Source organism: Passer domesticus, chromosome 4 (genome assembly GCF_036417665.1).
Source record: "Passer domesticus isolate bPasDom1 chromosome 4, bPasDom1.hap1, whole genome shotgun sequence".
In the NCBI taxonomy this organism is placed as follows: Eukaryota; Metazoa; Chordata; class Aves; order Passeriformes; family Passeridae; genus Passer; species Passer domesticus.
The window spans coordinates 17,036,855-17,058,869 of NC_087477.1; the positions used below are offsets into that span (position 1 = coordinate 17,036,855).

At 38.9% G+C, this 22,015-nt stretch overlaps 1 protein-coding gene across 2 annotated transcripts in view; it reads right to left on the bottom strand.

Annotated features, from left to right (window-relative positions):
* PRDM5 (PR/SET domain 5) overlaps positions 1 to 22,015 on the bottom strand; it is a 169,569-nt gene that overhangs the window by 130,048 nt on the left and 17,506 nt on the right. For both annotated transcript variants that reach the window (XM_064416379.1, XM_064416380.1), the window contains exons 6-14: positions 21,652 to 21,744; positions 21,256 to 21,377; positions 19,470 to 19,549; positions 16,107 to 16,191; positions 14,691 to 14,848; positions 11,316 to 11,402; positions 9,763 to 9,856; positions 8,541 to 8,701; positions 6,968 to 7,061 (exon numbers count right to left, since the gene is read on the bottom strand). In XM_064416379.1, coding sequence (XP_064272449.1) covers positions 6,968 to 7,061; positions 8,541 to 8,701; positions 9,763 to 9,856; positions 11,316 to 11,402; positions 14,691 to 14,848; positions 16,107 to 16,191; positions 19,470 to 19,549; positions 21,256 to 21,377; positions 21,652 to 21,744 — 974 coding nt within the window. The remainder of the gene's footprint in view (positions 1 to 6,967; positions 7,062 to 8,540; positions 8,702 to 9,762; positions 9,857 to 11,315; positions 11,403 to 14,690; positions 14,849 to 16,106; positions 16,192 to 19,469; positions 19,550 to 21,255; positions 21,378 to 21,651; positions 21,745 to 22,015) is intronic.

A 22,015-nucleotide genomic window follows, 5' to 3' on the forward strand; every position in this document is an offset into this window, starting at 1 on the left:
AGTCCTGATCTGAAGAGCCCAGCAAGCCAAAATAACAGTCTCACTGCCCTTTCAAACCACACTCAGGCTTTAATTCTATTTCATCTGTGAAATTTGCAGTCCTGTTTACTGTCCTTGCTCCCCTGCAGCTTGCTTAGACACCCAAATACAATTTCTCAGGTATTCATGTTAGCTTCAAGAAGGATTCCCTGGCTTCCCCTCTTTACTGGGACTCAACTGCTCAGTTGAGGAATGAAGAATTTGAATTATGCAGTGAAATAATCAAGGTGGGTTTGTTTAATACACTTTTTAATACGTTTCTGCTTAGTTGGAGTATTCAACATCAATGGTTTTGGTCAGCACTCACGGACATCAGAAAAAGACCTATAACAAACTGCACTGAACATCAGATCATGTGCAGCATATGCAGCCTCAAGGAATTCCTCTCTTCAGTTTTCTTTATAAAAATGAATAAATATAATTACAGCAATGTAGTCCCTCAGATTGTTCCAGAGACCATTTCCCATATTCTAGATATAGCTCCCATTCAGATGGTGAGCTACTAATTTTTGGGATTAGAAGATTGTTTCTTAAATAAAAAATGGTTATGTTTTTCTGTAGAAACATATATGTGTGCATTATTTCAAAATACCAGCTCTCAGAACAGTTACAGCAGACTATAATCCTTTTTAAAGTCCTCACTCAAGCCTGGGGCAGGGGAGAGGGTTAGAAGAGAGTCTCCACCACTGCCCAACTGCAGTGGAATGAGCACAGTTCACCTGGAGAGGAATTTGGAGGCCATCTGGATCACACATTTAACACTCCTTACCAGGTGATCCACAGGGCAGCCCAGAATGGGAATTTCAAGGGGGCTTTTTTAGTCAGAGATAATCTGGGGTGATGACAGCATTCAACAGCAAGTAAGGATGGGCAAAAGGTTAACGGATGTAACAAAATTATAATCTGTGACATCTGCTTTAGAACGCTGCTCAGAGAGGGCACCTGACAGCTTCACACATTTATCCTCAGCTGCTCTTGCCCCTAAACAGTGTTCCCATTCAATTAAAAACTTTGTGTCCTTAACTGAACATTATTCAGTTAATGCACTATGCAAATATGTACACACAAACACAAATAAAACTAAAATAAACAGATCTGAATTTCTCCCACATGGAAGGGGACTTCATCAGGAATCAAAATTAAATTAAACGGGAATTCAGTGAACCCAGTGATTCCAGTGGAACTTCAATTAGAAAATGCCAGGAAACCAATCACTGAGGAAAGATGAAAAATTCACAAGTCAAGAAAATATTCAGTACATTTCACCACTTTGGTGTTGCAGTCCTGAGAGAAAATCAACACTTCTTTAAAATAATGAACTTCCTGTCATATAGAGGTGGCAATTTTCTACATCCTGAGTAGCATCTTCAAAACCATTTAATACCCTGCATCTCTCAGGCATTTCTGTAATTTTGACCAGGGATTGCAGGGAGGGAAAAGAACGGAAGAGCAATCAAGAAGCTTGGCCAACTGCAACAGTGAGCTGATTTCCTTATGACATCTGGACTAGTCTTAACCCGGACTAGACAATAAAAAGTGATCTGGCCTGTGCAAAATCCTGGCCTGCCTCCTTTTCAGCCACTAAACACTCAAAATTTAGCACTTGAGAAGGTACAGAAGTCCCCACACAGGAACAGCTCTCTCATGCCAAGAGCTAAGTAACTTTGTGATCTGAAAGATAAAATACTTGAGGACATCAGCTGAGACAAGACCCAGAAACACCAAAAGCACAGGTAATTTTATACTCATTGTGGGCCAGATAAGGAAAGGGATAGGTCTGACTGCTCTGAGAACAGTCCTGTGCTCTGAGAAACACTCCTCAGGTATGGGGCAATTAGAGACATTTTTTAGTTCATTTTAACCAACATCCAAATCTGGCAGACTCTGAAGACAAGAGATTAAACGCCTCTGTTTTTTCAGGTGGTTTGTTTCCTCACTGATGATGAATAACTCTAAGTTTGTGTATTTGTGAATGCTTTCTAACCAAACTCCAACACTCATTTTCCAGGCACGAGGGAGAACTAGAATTGGTTTCACGTAAATCAACTACATGCAATTCCCATCCACTAAAAACAGTCACATATTAAATAAGAAAAAACCTCAAATCCTATTCTATCAAAATAAGGGAAAACCAGAAGGCTTGAAACATTTTTTTTCTGTTACTTATCTTTTTCTAAGTATTTAGCCATACTTTAATTTTTGAGGTATAGAAGTGGTATTTTCACAGCTGAGGTGGTTGGTTTTCTGCAAAGTTTACCGTTTATTCAAAGAATTCAGATTATTTCCAGTTAAGACCAATAAAATGCTTGCCCTATCTGGTCCATCAAAATTATCATTATGTAATTGAGATATTGGCTATTTGCAACTAAATGAATCATAAAGACTAGTAAAAACCCCTACAAAATAAGACTATCTGAATCCATGCAGTAAGGCATGAACTACCATTATTACTTACTTACAGCCTCTCATCAGTTCTACAGTGGCATCAAGATTTTAAGTAATCTTAAGTAATAAATAAAACACGGACACAACTTTAAAGAGTAAACCAGTTCCATTCTTTGCAGCTATCAGTGGAATTAAACAATCTGATTTCTCTACCAATGGAAAATGCAACATCTATTACTTCAGTGATCCCAATGGTCAACTAAGTCTTTTAAAGAAATGTATTAATCCATCAGTAACTCATTTGATCTAAAGAGGTCTCATTCAAATAATCTACCCCTCAAAAGAACATTTCCTCATTCATGGGTACAGACAGCAAGAAGCTGACAGCTGCATGAAACTTTACAGGTATTTTTAAAGATTTAGCTGTTGTCTGGAGACGAACAAGACAATGATGTATAAACTGAAAGGTTTAGAAATGCAGAATCCTTACCTTTGAGGCCTTCTGCAAGCCCCTTTTTAAACTGGGTAGATAAAAGAGGGATCATTTATAAGTTATTCATAGAAAGAGCCTATCTGTAGACATTTGCAAGCTGTTCACTGACTAGATACAGATACATTCTTTCACATACTTCATTGGCATATGAGAGGAAGTTCCTTCAAGCATGCCTTTTATCTTTTTTCTATGTAAGAAAATATCATTTACATGTAAGGTAATTCAGTAGAAGATCTGCCGGAATGAGGATCCTGGCTGTACATTATTATGTACATGAGCAAACAGTTGGTTGTTTAGCTATTAAACCTTTGGTGATATATCTCACACCATAATAAATAAAAATTATCCTGTACTTGAACTCATTACTTCCTTCAACTACTTTGAAGTCTTCTGTGTTCAGAGATGACTGAACTACTGTTAAAAACCAAAGATCTTTATTATTATAACTCCACCACTAATATTTTGCTTGCCTAGGAATTTTGTCTTAGAAGTGCAAAATTTGAACTTAGACATCTATATAGCTGGGACTTAAATAGGATTGTAAATATGCTCAGAAGCTTTGTTAAGTTGTAGAAATGGGACTACAATTGCAAAATTAGGTGCATAACATCACACTCTCAGTGCAGGAGGCATTTCAAGAAGGCAATCAGCACCTCAAGTTCTATATTTTCGAAAGCTTCTAAAACAATCTCTTCTTACATAAATTGAAAAATGTCATGTTAGCATAAAGGATATAGAAGTCTGTGATCCAAATGCTTTTTGCTGTTTTAATGTAATTTCTTGGTATTATCTTTTACTCATCCACATGGAAGTAAATTTGCAAAGAACCTTCTCAACTCGTGCTTAAAAAACAAACCTGCTTTTTGCACCTAGCAGAGCATGTAACATGTAAGAAAGACACAGTAAGCCAGGGCTTTAAAATTAGGAGAGATGTAAATTATCTTACTGGTTTATTATCAGGACTTGGACTAACTGTAGTTGTAAAAGCAAAATAAGTTTATATTTTAACCCATATTTGCACATAATTTTCTGCAGGATATTTATAGTCATTAGTTGTTCCTCATCAGTCTTTGTATCAGTAGGGAAAGAACAGTGTAGAAAGGACAGAATTACAGAATTACTTAATTCTGCTAACTCTAAAAGAAATTTACCTGTAAATATAAACCAGTTCAGAACAACTTTGATTGTTGCACAGCTTGATGTGCTACATCCCAAGGATGGAAAGGATTAGGACACAACTAATTAGGAAGGCAACAGTATAAGCAGCAGAGAGCTAAAATATGTGTGTGTTTATACCCAGATCACACAGGCACAAACAAATCCATACACATGCCCCAGAGCAATTAACACCTTTAAACAGATATGCATAAGGCAACTGAGAAGCTGCAAAACTGCAGCCAGAAACTGCTAACACTGAAAGTTGCTTAAAACTTCAGGGAAGCAATTAACCTTCTAGCCCCGGGTTTCCAGCCCATGGAGCAGACCATAGGATTTCTTTTACAATTTATGAACAAGCCAAGGAATTTATATCACAGTCAAAGGATTCTTTTGCTGAATTAACCCCAGCTCCCTGTGACCCTAAGAAGTCATAAACCAACAGGATACAGGAGAGGGAGAATGTGCTCTAGTGTTTCAGCTGACCTGCAGAGTGCTGTCTGTGTCATGCCAAGGCTGAAACCCGGATGATGAATTACAGAGCAACACTCCAGGTTCAGAGGCAAACATCACCCCCTTCCCTCTGTACATGCACATGCAGACATATTCACTCACCCCAAACCAGCTCAGTTGCTGCAAAAGGCCAAGTGCTGTTTGAGCTCATTTACAGAGTCTTATTCTAACACAGAAGAGGGAAGAAAATTGCTTCTCTAGGAAGCATGCATGTCTGTGTGGAATAACATTTAAGAGCACATGCTGCATATTAAATAAAAGACAAAACCCCACTAAGCTCCTCGTTCTGCACATGGATTATTAAGCATATCAAAAATACCATTCCAAAGCAGAACCAGAGAGGTACCCTAGAACCTCAGCTTTTGTAAAGAATAACTTCATAGATATAAGGAGGAAAAAAAGTGATGTACAACTCTCTTTAAAATAACCTCTACCTGAATTTGTTTTGTAAATACAGAACAAAACCTCTCACACAAAGTAGACAATAACACAAAGTCTACCTGACCAAAAACAGAAAATGGGATAATACAAATGTCTGGACACAGACCTCAAACTTCATCACCTGTAAACACTAAGACAAGAGGTCTTTGCAATATTTACATTTATGGTGGACTGCTTAGTTGCACCAAAAGCTCAAGGCTTATTCAGAAGGATGAATCATCTCCTGAAAAGACAGTGGCTGCTTGTTTCACTTCTAGCTCATAATGGAAAGTGATACTTGGCAGTCTGACCAAAGAGAAAAAAGAATGGCATAGTTCTGAAATTATTAATTCAAATCCAAAGAATTTAACAGATACTAATACCATAAAGTACAAATCACTGCAACACTTAGAATCCAAACATTCATCTCTAAATAAAGTAAGTTTGTGGCTCCACTATTTGATGAACTGAACATTTCCTATTGCTCAGAAATTCCCTGAGAAGTTGTCAAGGATTTTCACATTGTAGGGAACTTATGAATACTCAACCTTCTTTTACCCTGTTTGCAGATGACCTGGATTTCCTTCAGCAGCTCCTCTTACGCTGTTTGGGAATGATGCAAGGTATTCCTCAGAAGGTCATGTTCCCTCAGGCTCACTGAACATTGGACAACAATTTCCTCTCGTGATCAGTGTGCTTGTGTTACGACCAAGAACAACATGGCTGAAGCCCTCAGGTACAGCACCAAACAAAACCACCTCTCCAGATTTGCAACAAGAATCCAACTACGCCATTTTCTCACTCAACCTTACATTAGGCATTTTGCCATGTAATAAAAATACTATTTTTAAACCTAAAGTCACAACTTAGGAGCAACCCCCCCCCTCCCCATTCATCAGGATAATCAAAAATTGGCCAGGGACCATAACAGAGTGACAAAAAAAACCATGAAAACCTATTTTGGTTAATTCTCACAGTAATGGATGCAAACCACCAAAAATGTAACTGACACTGTATTAGCAGCAGGACTGGAAGAGGAACTAATCAGATTTTATTTATCAGTTCATTATAAATGAATTTAGCAAGGCATTTTTCCTGAATTAGTAACAGTACAATGACCCAATGACTGCTTCTAGCTTCTCAGGTTAAATAAAAAAAAAAAAGGGGGGCCTTGAAAATTTCCCTCCTGCACCATTATTCATTCATAAATTGCTTCCACAGTCCATATTGCTGTAATTCCAACCTGTATCATCTCATGGCAAGGCAGTTTCTCCCCCTGCACTTAATTTACAAAGGTACTAGAATTCTTCCGTGCCTTTCTGCTTCAAGTAAGTTCAAAATGTCACAGCCTCCTGTTTACAATAGGATGCAAATTGTGCAGGGTTCTGTACTCAGGGTTAGAGGTCCCTGGTGTGTGGTTTCACAAAACTCACGTTAGTCCAACTCCTAAATTTAGGAAAGCCTGCTTGAGAGAGCTGAAATCTAACTGGTAGCAGCACACACGTGAAAAGCATTTTTACTTGGACATCTCCAGAGCATTTTCCCAAGAGCCATCTGCACTATGAGCTTGAAAAACTGGGGCTTTCTGCTCCATGCAAACTGATGGGTAACATCAGCAAGCAGCATACAGAAATTACTGTCATCTCCCTGCGAGCCAAACTGGGTTATGCAGAGGGAAGAAAATGTCATGCCAAAGGCAAATCTACACCATTTTACATTGTAAACAAATTATCACAAAGAAATCTCTTTCAGGCACCTGACGCCACGTATTTGAATGAAAGTGTAAACTTGCAAAATGAAACCTGACAACGGTTTTTACACATTAAGCAGGTAAAATGTCTGACAAAGACGCTGTGTTAAGCCTACCTGTAAATTTGCCTGTTTGTAGATAGATAAATTGTGGACACAGAGATACCTTGTTACAGATTTAGAAAAATCTTCTCTCTTCATCACAATAAATACCTGTATGGCTTCGAATATGAACTCTCAGTGTTCCATTGCTTGCAAACTTCTGTCCACAATATGGGCAAATCTTCTCTTTTTCTCCTGTGTGAGTCTACATGGGGAGGGGAAGGACAAGAATGACTGTTCAGCATTAAATAAAAAAGTGAAATATGGAACATTTAATTGTATTGGCATTGACTGCTATTACCTCTATTATGTATTTTACCATCATACCAGGCAAAGACTCTAAGTAGCTCTAGGTGTTAAAGAATTGATCACAAAAAGAATATTGTAACTATCACCCGCACTAAATCAGTGAGTTTGTCTTTTGAAATCAAGTTTTAGGGCTGGAGAGACTCACTGATATAAGTAGAATTATTTCGAAATAGAAAAAAAACATATTACAAACTCTCCCATCCAACGTGTGTAGTCAACAGCAAGATCACCCTGAAAACAATTTCACCCAAGGTCACCATCACTTTTCATACTGTACTTTCAAACACACAACTCTGAACTGAAGATTTATCAGTCTATTGAATTACTTTTCCTTATAACTGTGGCTGTTCTTTTAGTGGAAAATTTCTGATTACTTCATTTAGAAGTGTTAATTTAAATGAGATAGAAAGATAACACATTCAATTATATGAGCAGCTGACTATTTTGGTTTCCAGCTAGCACATGACCCTCTTCAGACAGGGAAATGAATTCTTATGTTGATGAAAAGACACCACAATGACACAAAATTCTTCATTACATCATAAAAAAACCTTTCTCACATAGTACATTTTATACTGCAGCTGAAGCAAATGAGATCTCATTTCAGAGATAGACTTGCACTGGATAGACTTGCACTGTTTTCATTCCCTGTCATTAAAGCTATGAATGCTAAATGCCTCTTGATTAGGATATAGTTATTTGGAAATCACTTGTATCTCTACCAGCAACATTGAGATATACCAGACAGACAGCTACTAATTAATTCCAAACACCCAAATACCAAAAGGATTTCTGGGAGCAATACAGTACAACTACAAGGTTCACAAACACAGCCAAGTCCTAGTCTGACAGGAACACAAAGCAAAAGCAATTCTGATTTTACACAAATGGACGAAGCACATACTATATGGCAAGCAATAAATGCATGATGTTTTTAAAGAAATTCTCACAATCTGAATTAGGTGGCAGCACCTTAACTAACCTTTCTCAGCTGACTTTTCTTGATTCAATTATTTTCTTTGTATTTCTTCCCTGTAACATCAATCTTACCTCAGGCCAAACTAGTGAGCAAGCCTTCTCCTAAAGTTTACCCCAATTCCATGGCAGAGTTTTGTGGAAAGGAGGGTGGTAAGAGCAGTGCAGCCAGGCCCATCCTCCCACACACATGATGCTGGAGCACCTATGCTGAATTTATAACAAGCACCACCTGTAGAGTCTGCTGAGCACCAATAACCCCACTACTGCAATCAGCATTTTAGGGTAAGGACAATCACAGCTTTCTACTGAAAAGCCAGAAAGGCAAAAGTAGCTGGGGATTCTACATTGAATGACAACCTTAAGGACACACAAGAAATGATCAGTTGATTCTACTCACTTTCTTATGGCTCTTCAGGACTGAGGGTGTCACAAAAGCTTTGTCACACAGGTCACACTTGTATTTCTTATGTCCATCATGTACAACTTGAATATGAACATTTAACGTGTCTTTTCTTTTGAAAGTGGCATCACAGTGATCACACTTGAAGGTCCTCTCACCTAACAAAGAGAAAAACAGGTCTTCCTGAGCTACCATCATCTTAAAAAAAAAAGTCACACCGTATGTTTTTAGAGAAACCTTCAGGAAAACCTACAATAAACCTACAATTCAGCACACCGTGAATCACATATTTTGGATATTCTGGAAATGCTTACTCATCAGAATACACACTACTGAACAGGTTTTTAACATTTTCCTCCATCATTTTTACCATTTAACATTGGGAAAAACATTTATGACATCCAATGCTTTAAAAAACTGCAGAAGCTTTAAAATAAAATCATAAAAGAACAAACTGAACATGCCAATCCAATAATTCATCTAACAGAAACACTGTTATGCAGGATTAAAAAAGGAAAGATTTGTGGTTTTCTTAGTTATGCCAGTGTGAATATTCCCCAAAACAAAGTACTGTCTTCCAAGCTGCAAGGATTTTAGATCATGAGCATTTTCTAAAATTTAAACTGTTGATTTTCAAAGGATTGAATGATAATCTAAGGCTCTCCAAGTATTAAAGATGGAGAAAATTCCACCAAAAATAAATCATAACACAGTCAACTAAAAAAAAAAAAAAAGGACAGAATGCCAAGAAAAGTTACTCATGAGCAAAAATGGCCACAGCATTTCTCTGAGCTGATCCAGTTCTGTGCCAGAGGCAGCAAACATGAGCCTGGGCTGGCACAGGAGAGACAGTCTCAGTGTCAAGCTCTAAACTGGATTACCTACAAAAACTGAGCAAGTCACCAACTTATCTCTGTTTCCATTTGTCCTTTCTTAAAATGGAGGCAACACTATCACACTTAATGCAGAAATAAATTTCTTGCCATCAGACCTCAAGTCATTGCTGGATTTTCTACAGCATATTTGGATTTGCTTTAAGTGCATCTGAAGGCAAGGTTTGAATTGGGCTCTGAATTTTTTAACTCCCTGGGTACAGAGTTGAGTCCTAGTACCAATTTAACACAGCAAGTTGTATATTGGAGCAAGGTGCCACATGTTTGTTTTTGTCAGTCACATATGAGAATGGAGAAAGCTGTTTTGCCTCTGACTTTGCACTTACTGTTATGGATTAACAGATGTCTTTGTAGAGAGAAGGGGGTTCGGAACAGGGCTTTGCACTCCTCGCACTGGAACGGTCTCTCTTCAGAATGGGTCTGTGGATGAAAGACGTGTCAGAGGAAAGGCTCGTGGAAATCCATCAGCTGCCATTGCAGTAACTACAGTTCATTTTCTAGTTGGGACTCAGGAGGGGTTATCACAACTGGAAGTATCAGGGGATGAAGAATTAAAATAATCATTCTGCCATTATTCAGGATCCTGAAAGCCAGCGCAGCAGCTACTCAGTAGCTGTGCTGTCCCTGTCCTCACAAGTGTCACATGAGGGGTGCATATAAACAGAAACAAAAATACAGAATAACCAGAGGGAAAAACTACAAGCTCAGCTGCATTGCTTCAGCTGCACTAACACTGGCCTGGAATACTATTAATATGAATAAATCCTTTGAAGTTGAACACACACAAACCCTTTTCTTTCCATTAAATTTTTAAGGTAAAACCAATCTGATGTTCAAGACAGCACCTAAAATTTGGCAAAGAAAATTCCTCAAATCGTGAGACTACTTTTATATATAGCTTCTTTTATTTAAAAAAATACCAAACAACAACAAACAGCAGAAAAAAACCAAAGCCATGGAAGCAACAGTACTGAGATTTTTGTTGGCTGTAGAAAATTCATTGTAGCTGAAAAACAGCCTCAAAGCTATGAATAAAATAAAAGGCTAAGCTTGGATGAATCTCCCAAACCTCAGAGTTGATGAAGGAAATTTCTTTTCTGAAGAAAAGAAAATCTTGGGAAACATCCAGCTTTATTTTACTTTTATAAATTCCAAAGCACTTTCCCTGTTTCCTAGTGTTTTTAACAGCTGTCCCACTGTAGATAATAAGTTGTACTGATTAATTTACTATCTACCCAATTTCCTACTATTCTTTGCAAAGGAAAACAGGTTTTCAAAGCATCAGAATCCAAATCCTTTATTCGCTCACAAGGACCTTATTACAAACTTATTTTCCCCTAGAGAAAAAGGGGATGGATAGTAAGTGTTTTATAATATGCAGGAAATTAGGTAAATGAGTTAATCTGCTAGACTAAGGGCAAATATTAGCATGGAACATATTTACAGAATCTATTTCTGCTATCCAGAATCCACACAACTGTTATTCCACCCCTTCAGCTGGGGGGGAAAAAAGGGGGCTGTGGGGAGACAGAAAAATTCATGAGAGGTTGGCTGAGGGCCTTGAACCCAGTTTGATTTTAACACCAATGGCCTCTCATATATACACAGCACCAAAACCTGAACGTCCTGCAGTGTATAAGGAGGACTTGGGCTCAAAATCAATTCCTTGACCCCAGCCTAAGTCACTGAAAGCAAAAAGGCTGCTGGAAGACCATCACAGGTGTGGAATATAGCTCATGTTCCTTGAAATCTGCTGCATGTTGCAGCCCAGACTCTGCAGGTTCCCACCACAGCTGGCATTAGCTGACACCCTGGCTCAGCCCCTCAGCAGTGAGGCCAAGGATTGACAGGACATGAAGAGACTGAACTGCCTTCTCACCTCAACAGGGGGTTCCTCCAGAACAGGCTTGGGACACATGGACGAGACACTGTGGGGAAGCTCGCAGTGCTGCTGCCTGTGCTGTACCTGTTCTGTGGATAAATAGAAGGGTTCAGTCTCCAGAGCTGTCAATCTGGCACCTTTCACGAGCGCAAAAGTCATGCTGCTTATTTAAAAAACGCCCAGGTTTGGAGCACTCACCAGGTGAGTGACAGTTCTGAAGAGCACAGTGATTTGTACAGAACTTCTGCTTAGCATCTCCTTTATACTCTCCTCACCTTGTCATCGAAATACACAGATTCATCTGCACATCTTAACTTCCCTACAAAGAAAATCACCTAACTAGGCATACCCATATGCAAAGGTACACAGATCATCCCAGAAAGTAAGGATGGGCTCTTAAGCAGCATTTCATGGCAGCCTTTTTTTTCCACAGCATCTGTGGAGGCTTAAGCCCAGCCCAAGGCTACTTATTCCCAACAGATAAACTGATGGAATACAGTTGTTTCAAATCATTATGCTCCCCAGGACCAAACAAGCCTGGATTAGCCATAAACCCTTTAAAATCCTGTGTCTGATGACCTATTTCTGCCGACTGCCATGTCCTCATATTTTGTTCCCTGTACGTAGCAACAAAGGAGCAGATAGAGCAAAAACATCTCCTGTATGGAGGTAATCTGCATCATATGGCTCAGAACATGCACCCTCATCCAGTCTAACCTGCGTGAAAGGTGACTACTTTTGTCTGTAGCACAATCCCTTTTTGCCTCCTCATTTCAGATACAGCTTTCTTGCCTTGTCACAGAAATGGAACTGTATTTAAGTTACATCATTTAAGATCATTCAAGTCACAGCCTGAGCTCTCAGAGGGTATCTGAGCTGTTTCCATATCCCAGAACACTTCCTAGCCTTGACACCTCCAAGCAAGTGGCAAAGCCAGCTTGCACATGCACCTATGCAGAGCAGTGCAGCCCCTGTTTGCAGGAGCAGCAGATCACAGAGGAACCACAGTTCCTGCCTCAATTGTGCAGCTCTAAGAGAATAACAAGTGCTAAGTTAAGGTTCACCTCCCAGTGCTCCACTGAACAGAGCAGATAGACTCTTGGCAACTCCACTCTATCTCCCAGGGAAATGTGAGGAACTAATCTCCTTCTGCACTTTTGAAATGACCCAACAGACACCCACATCTGAAAGATGTTTAAAAACACATGCTGTGGGAGCCATTTTTATTCTGAGACTTCCAGCATGAAATCAGGTTAAAAAAACCCCACACAGGAATTACAGAAACAAAAGCAAAAAGTTTCCATCTAAAACACAAATCAAGAATTCAAAGGCACAAAATGTATCTGTACTCTCTTACACATAAAAAGGCTGTAAGCCTGCTGTAAAATCCAAAGGTTTTTTAAGCATGTTGCTATCAAATTTAAAGATATGTTTTCTGTTCAGTGCTGTTGATTTAAGTGGTTTTAACTCCTATACCACTCATTCCCACTGCAGGTATCTATGCTCCCTGCTACTAGCCCAGTAACCTAATCCTGAAACTCAGAAAAGGACCCTGAAATTATTTAGAGTTCAATTATCTTCCTCCAAAAGAAAATAAACCTAGGAAGACATCTTACAGGAAACATACATCTAAAAATCATTTAAAAAATCTAAGCTGAAGAAATACACAGAAGTAGAATACACAATAAAGTTTTACATTTACACTGTTCCTGGATCCACATTCCTGTGAACAAGCAGGAGAACCACTGTCCTCTTTCCCTAGGCACAGCCTTCCCAAAATCATGGCACTCAAAACTATTTTGGCCTCCCAAACCACCACATCCTGAGTTGTGTGGTACAACTGGCTTTTGTGCACACACATCCAGACTCCCCTCGGCTGCTTGCCACCTCTCCTCCTGTTGTTTCCTCAGTGTGTCAGGAGAGAGGTGTGTCTGAAAAAGCAACTCAGGCCATCCATGCCAGTCTCCTGTCTGCCTCCTCACTCAGCAAGTGAATTCAGAGACCTACATGTGGATGGGTGAACAGTCACAGCTGTTTGGGTAATCTTTATGCAAACACAGGAACAAGTTTCTCTCAATATTGAGCAGAGTTGATTTACAGCCAGTACTAGGTGCAAACAGGTCCAGGAAACCAGCATTCCAAAATGCTTTAAGGAATTTGTCAAAATTTGGTACCCACTAAAGCTGTCTAAATTTTAATATTTTTCCTATTAAGTGGAACTGCTAATCCTTGTTTATGCTGGTGGTACTGCTGCTTTAAACACAGAATTGGGTCAAAGTGTTTACTCCTTCATACTTAATCCTGAAGTCCATTTTCAACCCAAACTCCTTACCAGTCATCAATAGTTAGCTAACATCAGGAAACATGTAAGAAGGATTCATTTAAAATACAGAGCTATCTTTCTAGTATTTTATACATTTGTCTTAGAATATATCCAATCTGCAAGGTTCTGTCCTATTTTCTTAAAGTCTAGACCATAAAATATAACATATGGGAGATAATCTTGTCCTTCAGCAGGCTGCTACATGCTTTCTTGTTTTAGACAGTCATCACCATTTCATCCTGTGAGAGGCATTATTACTGCTCTTACATGATTTATGGCTGCAAGTGCAAGAGATGGTGCAAAGATCCTGTGCCAAATTCCCAGATGGAATATAACGTGAGCCACACGGCAAAACACTTGGAGGTATGGCTATATCAGGGTTGGGTTTTTTTCCTTTTTTTTTTTTTTTTCAGTCTTTTTCAGCAGTCCTGGATAGACCCTTGCCATTAGAAATGTAAGCCCAGGTTAAAACTAATGACAGGCATTACAGAAATTAGGCCAAGCAGATTTGAGCTTCAACACAGGCACAGAACATTCCTTTGTGAGTCTATTTTTCAGGTAACGTTTCTTCTGATATTGTTTTAATATGTGAACACTGCACCAAGTTCAAATTTAGCGTAGTTTGAAAGCATCTGCTGCTAAGTCCAACAATGACTGCAAGAGTACTACACAGTTTTATGCAATCACACTATTAAGAAAAAGTATTTGAAAACATCTTTAAATCATGATAACCTAGTACTTCAAAAAAAACCACAACCAAAGCAAAGCAAAAAAACTAAAACAAAACAAAAAGTCAAAATGGGATTTATTTGATGCTTTTAACCAAGCAACTGTGCTTTACTTCTCTTTATTTAACTTTTTTTGTTTACTAGAATTGGTTCAGCCTTTTGAAATTTTGGATATAACAAAGAACACTAAAACTACATTGTTCAATACTTTAATCCCATGTTATAAGCATGGCAGAGCTTAATGATGAACTACTTAAAAGAAAAAAAATCTGCAAATCTGAGGCTGGCAGACCTGTAAACAACAACAGCAGAGTGCTTTACCTTCTTGTGATTCTTGTAAACATTTCTGTGGGCAAATCCCTTTCCACAAAGCTTGCATTTATAAGGTTTATCTTCACTGTGTATTATTTTGTGTGCAGTCACTTGATCAAGTCGTTTGAAGGACTTATTGCAAACCTCGCAGGTGTAGGGGCGTTTTTCTGCAGAAAATGAGTGGGGGACATTTAATCTCCTGTTTATACAGGGGGAGAAGATGAAAGCCAGAGACAGTCATCTCCTCAGAGAGATTTCTGCAATTAAGTCAACCCAATTAAGATTAAACCAATTAGAAAGACACCTAATGCCCTTTATGTTAGACAGTTAAGTCACTTCACAAAAGATGAGCCATGGTGTATCTCAAGAAATTGGCACATTCTTTGCAATACTCATTGCTAAAACTAAACTCTGATTAATTAGCTTAAATCAAAAGAGAATGACTTCAAAGAGGAAAACTGTGTTTCCAGATTACAAATGTGAAAGAGGCCATGACAGTTTAAATGTTTTAAAACTTAATTAACAATATACATATTAGCTTCCAAACCCAAAAGTTCCTATGCAAAAAGCCTTTATGCTTCAACTGGTGACTGCAATTTAACTGCACTAATGCTCATCCAAAAGTGTCAAAAGAAAGCCAGGAGCCTCTGAGATACAGATTATGTTACAAGAAATGAGCTTTTCTTGTGGACTGATACCAAGAAAACAGTTCAACTCTAAGCCTGTGCAGCTGTAAAAATCTGCATTTGTTTAAATGCTAATGCATTTGACAGAACAATGTTTGTGTTTCCATTGTGTTGCTTGATGTTCCTAATCACTGGTGAGGGACACAGAAAATGCTGGATTTGCAGTGAACAGAAATCCTGGCAGAGCCACCCCGTGCCACACTGCCAAACCCAAAGATGGGACACTCCCTGCTCACAGCGGATTCATGCTGGCACAAGGGAATCTTTGTGAGTGGTCTGTGGATGGTGTGGCCCATGAGCTGCTCTGCTCTGACCAGAATCTGTGAGCCCACTAGCACAGATAAACAGGAAAACACAGTGTGTAGCACAGATCACTGACAGCACACCCAGCTCCCAGCCTCTTCTCAGCAGAAAAGCTCAGGCACTGGTTTTTCACCTCCTCTCTAAGCCACATAGCAGCCTTTTGGCCCACCCCAGCTCGCTGACCTCATCTACTCCAGCTAGCAGGGCATAACATCTTTACACAAAGCAGCAGTAGGAAGAAGACTACACCACTTCACTCAGAAATTTGGAAGGCTTGGAAAAGCTAACTCAGTTTCCCTGGAACCTGAGATTGGCTTGCTCAACTCAGACAACACACATTTCATTAAGCCTTGCATAAGAAACTAACTCAGGTAGAGCTCCACACACAGAATACATATCCACACACACAGAGCTCTGTGTCGTTTGTGCACATTACCTGAATGAGTTATCATATGGCGCTTCAGCTGGTTCGCCGAAATGAACTTCTTGTCACAGTCTTGACACTCAAAGACCTCATGGACCTGCAAAATGTTTTATGACAATTAAATGTGTGTCTAAAACAAGACCATACCTCTTACACAGACAAAAATTCTCTAATAGAATGTAGCTACTTATTAGCCAGTAGCTATACTAAGACTGAAGAATATTCTGTGATTTCACCCTTGCTTGTCCCCTTGCTGAAAAACATCTCCCAAAAAGTAAAAATTCTTAACTGCCAACAAAAAAAGATCATTACAACTATACTGTCAGTTTGTATAACCTGTATTTCTATCTACTATATCCATTTAAAATATCACTATTAAGAAAACATTAAAAAAACCAAATGCAGACTAACTTGTCAGGACATTTTCTTCTAGCCAAGACACATGTAAAAATAACATAGCTACATAGCTTCTGTCAGAATTTTAAAAAACAAGTGCTATCACACTCTTGCAGGACTGTTTCTCTTAAAAGCTTTTAGAGGCCAGACAGTGGAAAGGCAGCATTGTCTCAAACTATAAATGCAGTATTTTCAACATCACAGCACATTAAAGCATTTAGGACTAAATGCTGGAAAAACAGGAGGCAGTTGAGAGCAATTTCTAGTAAATAAAAATAATGGCTGCCCAGTAGATTACAACAATTTTCAGTGTTAAACAAAAAGGTCAGAAATTAACCCAAATGAGATGCTTGCAACTGGCAGGCAAAAAAAAAAGCGGTGAGGGGTTGGGAAGCAGAGCAGATTTTTAAGTGTGACTCTACTCACACCAATTTTGCAGGAAGTCCAGCTCTACAAAGTTTTAGAAGTTCAGAGACTCAAGGGCTCTTCATACAAACTCTGACCAAAGTAGGATCTTGATGGTGGAGGTATGACTGACACCAAAGGCGGCTTCAAGCACCAGCACTTTACTGTTCTTCAGCCCAGCCTTTTATCCCCTGATGTTGATGCCCTGCCCCTGTGTGCCCTCTGTTCCTTTGGTGGTTGGTCAGTGCCCTGGGCACTCCCTGGCTCATTGCTGTCAGTGCTGCTCACCTGCTCTGCACAGCTGTGCCCACTGGGGATGAGGCTCAGCTGCAGCCCTATTCCCAATCACCACAAACTGTGTGCCTACAGGATCTACCTTGGTTTGGTCCCCTGGCAGACAGCACTACCGCTGAATGGAACTGTACAGGTCCATGTAAGAAATCTGCTGAGAAATCCAGAAAAGCACCAGTACAAACCAGTCTTACCAGTAACACACAAAACCTGCAATTCCAAATCCAAAAAAGCCTGACTGCCCTACACTTCAAGGTATCCTTCATCATCTTTCTTAAAAGAAGAATGAGCTGCGTTACCATGAACACATGTGCTTACAGTAAGAGTCAGAAGCTCAGCCATGAAGAGGGAGACTCCCCTGGCCCACTTACAAACACTGGAAGTGCAGCACTGTCAACTCTGACTGGGAAAAGAAGCCAGCAACCCTGGGATTTGTAGGAATGTATCTTCCCTTTCCATTACAGAACAGTAGAGCATCACTGGGGAGGCCTAGCAGACCGTGCTACTCACAAGTACCTGCTCACTTTGAAATTTGACTTCCTGTAAACAATTCAAATCCAAAACATGAGATCCTTATACTGAAAGGAGTCATTTAGGAGGAATATGCACCAGTGAAGATTAACAGTCCCCTCACTTTCCTCCTCTTTGTTATCACTGTTTAGTGATTGAACTTGGCATTTTACTCAAACTTCAGAACTCAGTATCAGAATACTGTTAGACAGTTAAGGCACAAGCAGTGCACAAGACACATGAAACTAAAAATGAGTTTAAATTTGACATGAAAGCTACAGATGTGAATGACCATGTCTTCAGAAAGTAAACACATATCAAGCCCCTACAGCCACCCTCTTTTACCTCCTTCCTCTGTCAGATTTTTCTGTTGTTTGGGCTTGTTTTCTGTTATATTTCACCTTTTTATTCTCCCCTTTTATTTCTTTACATTGAAATCTGTCTTTTTCTCCTGGTTTTACCTATTATTTTCATACTGTTCTCATACTGGTTTTATGGCCTGTACAAATGTTTTTGCCAATGCTGATGATCCTGCCCGACTTCCTACAAAAGGAAATTAATTCAAGCAAACAAACAGTGTTAGTACTACTATGTGCAATCTCCTTCACTATCTGATACAGTTATGAAGGTCTGAAATACCCATTTTCTGCATGTTTTAAAAGAAAAGCTAATCAAAAGCAAAGACAGTTTTATGCACAAAATCTTCATGGTGATTCTTAAGGTCAGCTGATAACATCAATCATATCTGAGAAACCTGTGTGTCACAATGTCTGCCCAGAATTACACCTACTGAAACAGAACAAACATTTAATAAAATGGACACTCTAACCAGAGTATTTTGCATTTTAAAGGCCTGATGTGCAAGACCTGTGCCAATGTGTAAAACTTTAATAACATATGGCAAGGTACACCACTATAAGAAAATATAGCCCTATTACACAAGAAGTGCAGGGCATACTAACACAAGCACGGAGAAAAACAAATTTAAAAGGAGGGGCCCCACCACTTCCTTTGCAACAACATATTTTAATTGATATCATTTATATCCTCAATGGATTCAGGTTATAACCAGGGTATTATTAAAGACTTACAGTTAATCTGATAAACAGTACAATGCAGCTTTTTGCAAAAACAGATTCTCCTGGGTTTTAGTGATTTATCAAATTAATCTTGCAGGGACTTCCTCTGCGTATAATGGATTCAGAATCTCATATTCATGGTCCATCTGTATTTCTACATGAACACCCTGATTTCAAATAGATGTTTTTCAACTGTTAACCCCTCCTGTTCTGGTTATAAAAGATTATGTGCATAAAAAAAAAGACATTAAAATTTGGGTTTGAGGAAGATTTTTTTTTAATACTGCATAACTACAATAGAAGTAACTCCCCTAAGTGGTATTTCAAAAATCAGTAAGAAAATTACTGTGTTTTGTAGAAAAACTGAAGGCTCATGAACCTATTTTATGGTCTGTATGTATGCCATGGTTACATAACACAGTGTTTAAGAACACTGAAGAACAGCAGGCAATTCTGACTTAATGCTGGAGTAACATATTAGCATTTGGGAAGAGATACATGAAAACTTTAGGGAGATACTTGGCTTGAGTACGTGACTACATAAGTAAATACCCACACTAAACCAGGTTGGCTTTGTAATCATGAAAGAGATCACCCAAAGGCTTGCATAGCAGCTTTCAAGTGACGTGAGCAGCACAGCCTCACTTCTCAGGGAAGTCACTGCCTGCTGTGAGTCAGCCTTCATCTCACTGACCTTTCGATGCTCCTGGAGATTTGCTGCTGAGGAACATTTCTTATTGCACACTGAACACATCAGCTTCTTCCTAGAATTTCCTGAAACAGAAACAAAATACCACCAGCATCTTAAAGAGGAAGTGCTAAGAAAGAACCTAAATATTTCCACTGAACCTGTGACATTTCACAGGTCATTTGACTGGCATAAGATTTTTACATTTGTATTCCATCTTCAAAGCGTTCCGTATCAGGAGTTCTCTGTGGGTGTCCAACAAACTAGTCACTGGTGGAATGTAAATTAAGAAAACCAGAACAATAAAGAAAAAAACCTTTCAAATAGATGTTATCATACACCACCAATCCCACATGAAGAGCACAGCTCGCAACTGAGAAAAGCTCACTTGGCAACTGAACAGTTCATTTCATCCAGAAATCAATACAGGAGTTGGTGCAGCAGTGACAAAAAAAAAAAATCTCAAACTTAAGTCAAACCATTTCCTATTTTTGTTAATTTAGAAATGATTAAGCATCCTACTATATAAAATATCATTAATAGTCTTTAAATAAACAAAACAGGGAAATAATATTAGCATCAGATCATTAATTCAAATCTTGTCTAAAATGCAAATTACAAAACAAGCTATAGGTCAGCTACCAGACATTTTCCTTCCTTTATCACAGCTGCTTTAAAAAGTCACAGAACACTTGAGTTTATCTATTACTTACCTTTAGAGATTCTTTTAGTACCCCACAAAGCCACCATAAACCTAATTATTTGTTTATAATTTAAGATGCCCATGCAAGATAGTTCCTAGCTTAGGTAAAACACATGCATACTACACTGAACAAAAGAAACATTATAAAAGTAAAAATTTATAAAACCTATGACAAGTATTTATATACAAAAATAGACACATAATGCAGGAATACACTTAGTCCTTCAATGTGGAATTCATATACCACTACACAACTGACAAAAACTAAGCCTAAACATAACAGTGCTCATAGATGAAAAAAATTATTACTGATACCAAAAAAAAGGCATAATTTTTGTAAGAATGATTACAGAAAATTTTCTCTACACTGCAAGAGTTTGGAAGCAGAAAGAGACTGAAAAAAGCATCTTAGTGCTGCCACCATCAACTGAAGACTGTTTTCTGTGCACTCTGGAATTCTGCTGTCCCCACACATAATGGTATTCCTTTGACACGGAGAGGGGGCACACAGAGAGAGTGCAGAATGCCAGAATTGGGACCCGTGTTGTGGACCTGAGAGTAGTGTTTTGCCCTTTCATGAGAAGAGAGTGAAGTTTGAGTGAAAACTACTCACAGCACACAGATATGAAAACACTAGGGCCTAAGAGAAGCAGTGGATGGTCTCATCTGGCTTCCTGCACAACAGATGCAACCCTGATCAAGCTTAATGGTTTGATTAGGCAAAGAAAAGACATCCCATTGTGTCCTGAAAATACAAAAAAAATCAATTTCCTGTAATAGTTTGTGCCAGTGGTTGATTTTCCTCACTCCTGAAATACTTCATTTCATCTACTCTTTGCCTAGTTTGAACTTCTCAAGATTCCTATTACATTTTCTGCAGGAGACTAATGATTCATACGGCCTACAGTAACTTCTTCAGGAGAGGAGGAGGAATAGTAACTCTTGCAATTATCTTACTTCTTAATTTTCTATTTGAGACAAATGGAGCCATTAAAAAATAAACCAATGATAATGTTTACTCTGATTTGCAAATTTAAGGCTAAGAACATGTCACAGGGGATTTTTTCTGAAGGAACATCAAACTCTTACCACTGTGAACATTTTCTTTGTGTTTTTTCAGGGCATCCTTGCTCTTGAACCTCTTCCCACAGCTATCTGCCTTGCATATGAACCTGGCATCCCCTCTGCATGCCTCCTTGTGCTGCTCATAACTACATGGGATAACAAAGAGAGACAAAAAAACAAAACAAACACATCAGGCAGTGTCTCCAGAAACCAGAGCTGTAGCAAGTACTCAGAGCTGAACACATGCCGCACTGCAGAGTTCCAAGGCCACCTCATGCATTACTTACAGCAGAGAGGAATGAAAGCATTTGAGTCCTTGCCCTGTTAGGATTCCCAAACACTACCAAGCTTTTGGAAAGCTAACATGCAAAGGGAGGCCAGCAAGGACATGACAGCAGTCCTGTAACTCGGACACAAAACCTCGATTCTGAGCTGAATGCAGTATTGCAAACAGAGCACTGGAAACTTCTTGAGGAGTCTCCTGGGCTGATATTCTCTGTGCACTGAAGTACACTAAGAGACAAAAAAATAAGGAAAAAAAGGATGTAAGGGCAACATTCTACAACCCACACATGCTTGCAGTAACTACCAACTATATACACCTTTACAAAAAGTAGGTTAACAATCTGTAATTAAATGTATAATAAGAAGTAATATATCTATCTAATTGTAAGAAAATGCATATATAAACAACAAAAGAAAACCAGCTATGTTTCTGTGCAGAATCATAATTCTAAGATATACGACTTTAGTGATAAAACTGCATATTTATACTCTCAAGGAC